The 11,179-nt window shown below is 41.0% G+C and overlaps 1 protein-coding gene across 2 annotated transcripts in view; it reads left to right on the forward strand.

Moving 5' to 3' along the window:
• Positions 1–10,380, forward strand: part of LOXHD1 (lipoxygenase homology PLAT domains 1) — an 85,550-nt gene extending 75,170 nt beyond the window's left edge. For both annotated transcript variants that reach the window (XM_042447859.1, XM_042447860.1), the window contains 4 exons: positions 986–1,156; positions 2,085–2,223; positions 5,345–5,506; positions 7,929–10,380. In XM_042447859.1, the coding sequence (XP_042303793.1) occupies positions 986–1,156; positions 2,085–2,223; positions 5,345–5,506; positions 7,929–8,409 (953 nt within the window). In that variant the 3' untranslated portion in view covers positions 8,410–10,380. The remainder of the gene's footprint in view (positions 1–985; positions 1,157–2,084; positions 2,224–5,344; positions 5,507–7,928) is intronic.
• Positions 10,381–11,179: the final 799 nt, after the last annotated feature.

An 11,179-nucleotide genomic window follows, 5' to 3' on the forward strand; every position in this document is an offset into this window, starting at 1 on the left:
ATTATTATTATTATTATTATTATTATTATTATTATTATTATTATTATTATTATTATTGGAGGGGTCATGGAAACCCACTAGGTAACTTTGGGCAAGTCACACTGTCTGTCTCAGAGGATGGCAGTAGTAAACCCCCTCTGAAAAAGTTTGCCAAGAAAACCCTGTGATAGAGTCACCTTTTAGGGTTGTCATAAATCAAAAACAACTTGAAGGCACCCAACAACAACAACTAGGATGTCCTGTGGCACTAGTTCCCACATTTCAGTTTGAGTAGGAGATTCTAGTTTATTTCCCAATTTTAAGGCAAGCCTCCTCTGGACCTAAAATAGCACCAGTGTGGCATAGTGGTTGGAGTGTCAGACTGTGACTCTGGAGACCAGAGTTTGATTCTCATTTGGCCATGAAATTCACTGGGTGACCTTGGGAAAGTCACATTTTCTCAGCCTCAGAAGAAGGCAATGGTAAACCTCTTCTGAACAAATATTGCCAAGAAAACCCCATGATACATTTGACTAAAGGTTGCCATAAGTCAGAAATCACTTGAAGGCACACAACAACAATTAAACAAAAGTGTGAAGTTGAAGGCTTTCATGGCTGGCATCCATAGTTTTTGTGGGTTTTTCGGGCTATGTGGTCAAGTTCTTGAAGAGTTTATTCCTGATGTTTCACCAGCATCTGTGGCTGGCATCTTCAGAGCGTGTCTTTGCCTCTTGAGGAAAGGAAAGAATGGAGAGGGCTGGCCTAGCCTTGCATAGAAAAGAGTTTCAGAGGGTGGGAGCAGCCACTGAGAAGACCCTCTCTCTCGTGTCCTCATCAAGCAAGGCTGTAATAGTGGCAGGACTTAGAGAAAGCCTTTCCCTGTATATCTGAGAAGCCTTGCAGATTCATATGGAGAGACACAATCTTTCAGATAGTTTGGACCTAAGTTATGTAGCAGTGTCACTACTTCCTTTCCGCAAGCAATGAGATATTTATTTTCCTCCAGGAATTGCACCTGGCTGGCACTTGGAATACATTGATGTGGAAGACTCCATCATGGACAAAATATACCGCTTTCAGTGTGATCGCTGGCTGGCGAAAAAGGAGGATGATGGGCAGCTCCTGCGGGAACTGGCTTGTGCCAATAATGACATCCTGGAACTGAAAGAGCGGACTTGTAGGTTTGAGGAAAAGGCCGGGAGGGAGTGTGAGGCTGGGTTGGTGGAGGAGTTTGCATCGCTGAAAGCCTGTAGTCAGTCAGATTCCAGTTCTTTACCATGAGGTTAAAACAGGGATGGGCAACTGCAGAGGGTTTGGGGCCAGTTTTCCGCCTGGAGGCAAAACCCATCCCCAAATCTGACCACACTGAGGTGTCAAAGCCTACAGGCCTCCCACTTTTTCTTTCAAGCTGATCAATTTCTGCCCACCTACCCCCATGCCTCAAAACTTGTCAAAAATTCAACAACATGAGCAACATTTCTTCTAGTTTCAATTTGGACAATTATTAGCTAATCTGAAAGGAGAGTTCTGGAACATTTTTAATGTATACGGAGGGTTTTGAGTTGTTTGGGAGGAAATCACCTAAAATGGTGATTTTAAGGGATTCTGAGGGTTTGGGGGCTCTTTATGGGCCACACTTTGGGCCTTCAATGGACACATACAGTCCATTCAAAACTTTGTCCACCACTATGTTAAAAACTGAAGGAATGTCAGTCCTCTTCCAACTTTGTCCATATGCAGAAAAGACATGTGGAGAAGAGAAGAGGCAGTAAAAATGTGCATACCCCTGCCATAACCCTCAGCAAGCCCATACACTGGTGCCCACATCTGTAATAGGACACTTGTGTTTGAGCGACTACTAGCATGTAGGTTTTCATGAGATCCAGAAACTGAAACCTCCACAACTTGGAGGGAGGGGAGTCCCAATCACGTGGATGCCTACAACGCAAAAGCATATATCAATGGCTGTATAAAATAATAATACTGGAAGAGTCTCTCATATCTGGAATTCCAAAACCCAAAACACTCCAAAACCCAAAATTTTATATAGTACCTGTCTGGATGCCAGTGTTTTATGTTTCTCTTTTGATCTCTTGACTTCCAAGCTTATGAAATCCTCACCATCACCAGTGACAGAGAAGATGCAGAAACCAAAGAGAATGTCTTTGTTATTTTTGAAGGGAAGAAAGGACGTTCCAAAGAGTTTCTTCTGGAGAACTCTTCCAAGAAAAGGAGGTTTTTAAGGTAGGTGCTGTAACAATATAATGGGATAGCCAAGTACACCAACCCCTCCAAAATGATGCTAGAAGGAAATAGAAAGCATTTCCTTAAAAAATAAAAATAAACAAAAATAAAAACCTTCCACGTGCAGAGTATACCCAGAATCATGGTTCATCTGTTGTGGGTTTTTGATATCAAAAAGATATCGAACTGTGTGGGGGGGGGGGGGGGAGTCGCCTGCTTTCAGGGGGAGAAAAAAGAAATTGGACCAGGTAGAATAATGGTTCTGGGGTCCAGAAAAATGTTCTTGAAGCCGTATGTACTCTATGTAGGGTTGCCAGATTTTCAAAATAGCAATCAGAGGTAGTTGAGGTCCTGGGTTCAGAATCCGGAAGTTGCTATTAACCAGTTTGTGATCTACTTAAATACCAAATGAAAGTATTGATTTCAGTTAACTTAGCTGTGTGTTTCTCTGTAAAATTAACCTATTTTTATCATTTATTATTATTTATTTCATTTTTATGCTGCCTTTCTCCCAGAAAGGGATCGAAGGCAGCTCACAAATAAAAACATTTTTAAAAACTTTACAATAAAAGTTTTAAAAACAATTTAAAACATCAAATACAATAATTAAAACAATTAAAAATTAAAAATTAAAAAGCACATCAAATAAAACCTATTTTCCACATCCTTGAATTACACAATGCACACATTTCTGTCTTTATGATGACACCACATTATAAAATAAGGGATTTTTTAAAAAATGTTTAGCATCTTGATGAGTCACATATGTTTCCCCAGGGCTGTTTGTGTGGGCCCCAAGACCTTACAATATCCTTTGCTCCAGAACATGCTGAAATGTCCTCTGGGGGTGTGTGGAGAGCATTTCCACCATGTTTTGTGGCCTTTTGAGGCCAAGTAAGGCCCAGGAATGACTTTTTAAAAACAGAGTGACTTTGCTCATTTCTTGTTGTTAAAAAAAAGACCTCTGGTCAAAGGAGGCTGAAAAAAAATGTTTAAAAGGACCCCCCATGTCCCATAGAAGGCACTTAGGGACAAAAATTTGATCAAGAAGAGAGATTCCACCTAAACATTAGGAAGAACTTCTGTACAGTCGGAACTGTTTGACAGTGGAAGACACTCCCTCGGAGGGTGGTGGAATCTCCATCTTTGGAGGTTTTCAAACAGAGAATGGATCTCCGTTGGGGGTGCTTTGATTCTGTATCCCTGCATGGCACGGGGTTGGACTGGATGACCCTTGGGGTCTCTTTTCCAATGCTATAATTCTACGATTTTTGTGGGAGAGGGTGTGATAGGGGATATGGCCCTTCGAGGTCTCCTTGGAAACTAATGTGGCCCCTTAGCCTCCCACAGTTGCCCACCTGTGATATTTCTTATCCTCAGACAGGGGACATCCGTTATAATAAGGGACACCTGTCAGCCATATAAGAGACATGTTTTCCGGTTCTCAAAAAGGAGGCATCTCTTATAATAAGGGGCATATGGCTACACTAAGCCTGAGAGGCACATGTTTTCCACCCCAATGTAAATGCTACTACCTTTAGTCACCCCGATGTCAGTGCTTCTAGCAACCCACAGGACCTGGCTACTCTCCAAGCTGTGCACCTTGGAGCTGATGCCCACTTTCCCCCACTACCCAGTCATCTACTGGCTTGCAAAGAAAAGACCATCTGTTAGGTATGGTTTAGGTGTGTCTTTCCTATAGTAGCTGAGGACTGGAGTGGATGATCCCTGGGTTCTCTCCCAACTCTATAGTTCTGTCTGCTGTCTTGTTTTCTATTAGCAGCACCAGGATAGTGATCTTAGTGGGTATTGCTTTTTATGGAGGGTAGCAGAGGTTTTCACTTTACTCAGCCTATCAATGTTGTTTGATTCCTGCTAATACTGGAAGGGAAGTTACCTTAGGATCACTGAGAGGAAAGATGGCTTTCACCTCCTTACTCCCTAGATGTCAGCAGGGAAAGGCTGATTTAAACTTCCTTCCCGTATCCTGAATCTGTGGTGAACAGAGGACATGTGTGTGAGGGCAGACGAACTGGTTTTGATGGAAAACATTTTTGCTCAGTTAAAAGGTGGGGATGAGTAGATCACTTGCCAGATCTTATTTTTAAAATTATGATTAATACAAATAATTATAAGTGTTGTAGTTGACCATCATAGAAAAGCCATTCCTTCCTGAAAGAACAGTGAATGCCACTTTTACGAGGATGCCTGCTGAGAATCAGACACTCATAATCTTTATATAATTTGCCTCCTAAACTCAAGTCCTCTGGGGGTCATATACTTTAACCAGCCAGGACTAGAGGATATTTTCATCGGCCACCCCTAAACTGCCAGGAGAGATTCAACAGCTAATCATGATGCCTGAATTTAAAACAGTATTAAAGACCTATCTCTTCTGGCAGGCCTACCCAGTCAATTTTAAACTAGGAATTTTTAATTGGTATATTTTTAATTTTATGTTTGAATTTTATTGTGTCCTATGTTTATGTATTTTAATCTATGTTGTACCCCACTTCAAGCCCTGAGGAGAGGCGAGCAAGAAATAAAACTACTACTACTATTACTTTTTCTTTTTGTAGAATTTTTTCCCATTTAAAACTAATCTTTGTTTCCCATATACATATCTGTGGGGTTCATTGGTTCGTTAAACCATTAGTAAACCCTTCCTAAGTCCTTGCTGCATATATATTATCTCAGTGTTCCATACATCAACCTTGTAAAGTAGGCTGGTATAAAAATCCTTACATTACAGAATCAACACTGAAAGGTACCCTCACAAGTGTCAATTTGTTTATACACTTTTAAAAAGCAAAATGAATAAGACAGGAGATACTTTGTGGTCTTTAGCTTCATTTAAAAAGAAATAAATCCGTTTATATGTGGAACAGGGTATGTTCTTACAGAAAAATTCCATTGAGCATTGTGTGAATGACTATGTAGACAGACAGAGAGAGAGAGAATGTGTGAGAGAGAGACCTTTATTCCAAATAATTTGCTGGTGAATCAGTTTTTTAAAAAAAACCTCTGTAATTGACAACCTTGTACAAAAAATTCATGTCCTCTCATCATCCTTGGTGACTGTTGGTCTGCACAGTATTAATTAGGGGGGCTATTCCTACAGGGGAGCAACCGATGTATTCGAGTTTTCTTCGAAGAATGTTGGTGATATTGCAGCCATCTGTGTTGGTCATTGTCCAAAAGACGGAAAGAAATCAAGCGTGAAAGCAGATGTCTACTGGCATGTTGAGGAGATTGTTGTTACAGAGATGGAACTTAACAACAAGTAAGTGGCTCCCCGTGAAGAAAGGAACAAATGGCATGCAAACCACAAAAGGCCAAGGCAGCTGGAGCCAGGGGCAAACTAAATGGGTAGCAACAGAGCCTCTGATCCTGACTATAGCTGGAGCTTGGGGACATTGTTTTTCGGACCCAAAAAAGAAAGGTTCCCCAAGCTTTGGCTATAGTGTTACTGAAGTCTGCCATCTTCTAATTAGGGATGTAATCTTTACTTTCTATGAAATCTTGGTCAGTTTTAGCAATTTTCTTCCCACTGTAATTTTTGAAGAATATTCACAGTTGAGGACTTACTCTGCACAAAATTACACATGCTTGTTCTGTGCAGAAAACAGCATTTTCAGAATAGACACTTTTTTTCTTTATATATTTTCTGCACAGAAAATGCTGTTTCCTGCACACACAAAATTCTCGTAGTTGGGATTATTCTGTGCAAAATTCACACATGGCTGTTTTGCAGGGGGGGGGGGAGTGTTTTCTGCATGGGAAATCCCTGCTATGCCCTGGAAAACCACTGGGTGACTTTGGGCAAGTAACCATCTCAGCCTCAGAGAAAGGCAAAGGCAAATCCCCTCTGAACAAATCTTGCAACAACAACAAAAAAGCCCTCTGTGATAGGTTTAGTCAGATATGATTTTAAGGCATGCAACAACAGCAATAGCAATTTTTGCACATATTTCTGGGGGGAAATTATGTGAAGAAAATGCTACTTCCTGCATAGAAAAAGCTGCTTTCTGCACAAAAGAAACTTGTGTGAATTTTGCACAGAATTAGCCACACTGCCAAGATTGTCAGTTCAGGATTCTTCCCATCAAGGTTTCTCAAAAACTGAGAGACACTTGTTTGTTTGTTTTTCATTCAAATCCTTTTGAATATTCTTTCCGTCCCTATACACCACTGGTGCTTGCTTCCTTACTCAAAAGATGAGAGAAGATCTGTACAATTCATGGTGCACCAAGATGAATTTAGCCAGGTTTCCAAATTTATCCAAATGGGTCCAGCTTTCAACATCTGTGATGGAATCCTAAGCAAAGGCTCTCTAGATGATTGGTCAGACTCACATGGGGCAAGCTGTTTTCTACTCAGGTTTTAGTTTTGAGCTGCATTCCACATTTACCAAATGAAATATCTCCTACAACAGTGCTCTGCTCTCTGGATAACATCCCTTGAATGTGGTCCCAGGCTCAATTCAGAGCTGGTTCTACCATTAGACAGAATGAAGCAATGACTTCAGCCAGAATATTGGGGGTGAGGAGGAGACAGAACAGATGGGCCACTAGTTATCACTCCTGAAACCTCTTTTGGTCACATGACCAGTCTTGCATCTTTAAAAATAGCATAGTGGAAGATTCTCAGCTCAGCCATGAAACTCACTGGGTGACCTTGAGTAAGTCACATGCTCTCAGCCTCAGGGGAAGGCAATGGCAATCCTCCTCTGAATAAATCTGTCAAGAAAACCCCATGATAGGGTCGCTTTAGGGTCGCCATGTGTTGGAAATGATTTGAAGGCATAGAGCAACAACAAAGAGGAGGATTCAGCTTTGTTGCCAACAATGACATAAGGTAGAAGGGGACGGATTTGGAGGTTCCTGACTTTTTGAAAGTCATGTCTACATATTGTCTTAAGACCTTATTCCTTTTCTTATTTTATTTGACCCCTACTATGTAAAGCACTGTGCAAACTTTACAGCACTCTATAAATAAAAATTAACAACAACAACAACAACAACAACAACTGATGGTGCAGAAGCATGAAGGAAGGACTAGGCTCTCAAATCAGGCTGAAACAAAATATGCAGAAAGCCCAATTTGAGGGTTTGCAGATCAAGAGTGTAGCTATGGGGGGGGGGGCGACAAAATTAGGGGTTTGCCTCCCCATAAAAATTCTGCCCCTCCCTAATGAATTTTTCCTTCAATTTCTAGCATTGTAGAGGGTGAAACACTGAATCCTGGTCTCCTAGAGTTCTAGTCCAGCAATCAAACCAGCTCCCAGTAATCCATTAGTAGGCCATTAATGCGCCTTTTTCCACAATGAAGATCAGTGCAGGAGTCAAGGGAGGCTGTTTCTTAGGATGATTCTAAGGCTAGGATGGAGGACAAAGAAAGTGTGGGACAGATGTCTTGATTATTCAGGGGTGGAGAGAAAACTGCCACATCCAATTAAATTGGTTTCTGTATCTAACATGCTGTGGAATGTTGCCAGCCAAAAGAATTTTAACAAAAGGACAGTAACAAAACATTCAATCAGGGGGTTTAGCAAAGCTAACAAAATACTTAATAATACTTGTTAGAGAAAGTATGCCTTCTCTCCCCCAAGAAAAATAAAGCTCCCTGAAGTAAAACTCTCGGTTGAAAAAAACCAGCCCATTAATTCTCCTGAATCCAAAACTGTGTTCTGCTCTTTCCGGCAGGTATTTCTTCAGGTGCAATGCAAAAATTCCCCTACGCGCAAAGAAGGGCGACCACAAAGTCATCGAGTGTGCCAAGGTGATTGAGAGTTTTGCCAGCAAAGCTCGGAGTCTGGTGCCAGTCAAATACGAGGTGATCATTGTGACAGGATCTGTGAAGGGAGCTGGGACCGACGCCAACGTCCTCCTCACCATCTATGGAATGAACGGGGACTCGGGCAAACGGGCTCTCAAGCAGAAATACCGCAACCTCTTTGAACGGGGCAGTGCCGATCGGTTTTACCTGGAAATCCTTGAACTTGGAGAGTTGAGAAAAGTTCGTGTTGAGCACGACAGTAAGGGTTTTTCTCCAGGTTGGCTGGTAGAAAGGGTTGAAATCACCAACTCTGCTACTGGGGTGACAACCAATTTTCCCTGTGGGAAATGGCTTGACAAGGAGAAAGGCGATGGTTTAACATGGAGAGAGCTATTTCCTAGAAATTAATAGTATTAGTAAGTAGAAATGGACACTCAAGCAAATGAGTTTTATGGCACTAAACCCTTAAAGGGTTGCCCTTTTCTTGTTATATGCCTTCAAGTTATTTCTAACAGAGAAACCTATCACATAGGAGGGTTTTGGTAAGATTTTTTTTCTGAAGCAGCTTGCCTTTGCTTTCCTCTGAGGCTGAGAGAATGTGATTTGCCTAAAGTCTATCAATGGGTTTCAATGATTGAGCAGGGATTTGAACCCTGCCCTCTCAGTATCTTTGTCCAACATTCAAAGCATTATATGACACTGGCTCTTTTTGGCCCTTTTACTGGCCAAAAGAAGACGAAGTGGATTTCAGCTCTTGACAGTTTCCAGAAAAGACAGTTCACCTTTTAAATAGCTGGGCTCCTCTACATTACTGGATAGCTGGTCTCCTCTGCATTCCTTAAAAACAGAAACAACCCATTTTAAAAAAAATACAGAAGTGGTCTACCAACTATTTCTGGTTTTGTTTTGTTTCCTGTTTTGTATCTTGGCACTCTGTGCAGCACTAGATCTTTCCAGAGACAGCATGTTAGGACCCAGACCTTGCCTGGTGGAAACAGAATTGTTCTGAAATGCTTAAGCCTGGTCAGGTAATGTTTTATAAGGCCTAAATCCAATTGCTAGTTCTAAGTAGAGTAGACCCATTGGATCACCAGTGGCTTCAGTAGGTTTGTTCAATAGTCGCCTCCACATTCACTAGTTTCCCTTTCATGGATTTCATTAATATGTTCTCTCTAGGAATCTCTAGGTCTCCCAGTGTGATTCTATGGCCAACATCTGGTGACAGTTGACCACAGAGTTGGGCTAGAGTACCTAGAGATTCCTAGAGAAGTGTTATCTCAGGTTTAAAAAACTGGCACTCATAATTTTGATCTTCATTGTTTTTAATATGGAATATAATTTGGTTTACCATTTTGTAAAATAAATATATGTAAATCTACTTTAAAAATACATGAAAAATATAAGATGTTTTTTTCTGATTAAAATCTTTCTAGTGTATGCTGTGGGGCCGTTTCAACATTGCCAGATTTTATTCTGCCTCATAAACACTAATAAAGATGTATTTTTAAAAATGGTGTTGAACTTTAATAGTGTCAGTGAATTCCAACGCATGAGCTGGTCACTTCATGCAGAGTTCTGAATGCACTGACTCAGAATCCAATTAATCCTGGCATGGACTACAAGCATCTCATAGGTCACATACGTCCTCCACCCACTGTTTTTTCAATCTCTCTTTCTGTACCACCACCATCAAAATCTGTAGCACTGATACCCCAGATACAGCCACATTACTGAAGTTTCACAGTGCAACAAAAAGATTTTTCCCCTCTTCTTCCATTCCAGAAAGGAAGGAGACACTCTGCCCTGTTTATCTGGGCTTTGTGGCACAAGAAGGCATTCTGATACTATCTTGCACCATAGACAATGACTGCAATTGTTGTTGAATTGTGCTAACAACTGTACAGAAAGTAAAAATCTCATAGAGCTTTAACTGTGGACTTTATCACACATGGTTACTATTTCATATCTATATGTTCATTGGAGGATCTTGGCCTGTGTGTTTCACAGACAGTTGTGCATTCTTGAGTAAATACTGTACACAATGTACCACTTGGCTCACTGGGATTGTGGAAACATCAGATGTAATCACAGTTGGTATTCAGTAGAATGGTAATATAGTGCAACATAAGGGTGTGAGTGTAGATTTACACTATGCAGTATGACCAAGGAATTCAGCTAATGTTGGAGTTGTGGGTGAGTCCTCGAAGACTGTTGGGTTCAGCGTATCCCCTCCCCTGTTCTACAAAGTTGCCATGCCCTGTTGTATAAGATGTTGTGGAGAGTAGAGGTTGAGTCTGCCTTATCCACAATTCCGAAATATTTGAATATTCCAAAATCCAAAATTGTTCAGATGGGTGGCTGAGATAGTGACATTTTTACTTTCTGGTTGTTCAGTGTACCCAAACTATGTTTCATACACAAAATTATTTTTTAAAATATTATGTATAAAATTACCTTCTGGGTGTGTGCATATTAAACATAAATAAATTGTATGTTTAGATTAGGGATCCATCTCCAAGATATCTCATTATGTCTATACAAACATTCTGAAATGCAAAAATTCCTCCAAAATCCAAAACAGTTCTGGTCCCAAGCATTTTGGATAAGGGAGACTCAACCTGTATACCCAGACTGAAAACACAGATTTCTGTGAAAGTTAAGGAATCAATAGAAAGTACACTCAGGTGAGGATGCTTGCAGAGACCAAAGAGGGGGCACCTTGCCAGAGCAAGTCCTACAAAACCGCCTGCTCGCTCTTCCTCTTTCTGCCGCATTAAACTTTTGACTTTGACTCCCATGAGACCCATTCCTGTTGCTACAACAACTAATGCAGCAGGCGTAATAAGATTCACATGGAACTTTTCCAACGGAAGGATTTACATATATTTCTCTGAAATGAAAGCATTCTTGGCAAAGGAAGATGGGAAGCTGTGGAGCCATCAGCTGGTCAGGCGTGGCGATTTTGTTTGCTGCAGTGGCTTCCATATTCCAGCACATCCTCTCCGGAGCGAGTGGAGGAATGCTAAAACCTGGATTAAATTAGTGTGATTGAAGAAGCTGAAAATTGTAGGTGCGGTTCTGCTGTCATAACTCCAGGGATGTGTGTGAAAATTAAAGGGTCTCAACGTGCTGCTGATTCATGTTATTACATCTATATGGCATCGCACCTTCAGTCTGA

The sequence above is a fragment of the Sceloporus undulatus genome, chromosome 2 (genome assembly GCF_019175285.1).
Source record: "Sceloporus undulatus isolate JIND9_A2432 ecotype Alabama chromosome 2, SceUnd_v1.1, whole genome shotgun sequence".
Lineage (NCBI taxonomy): Eukaryota > Metazoa > Chordata > Lepidosauria > Squamata > Phrynosomatidae > Sceloporus > Sceloporus undulatus.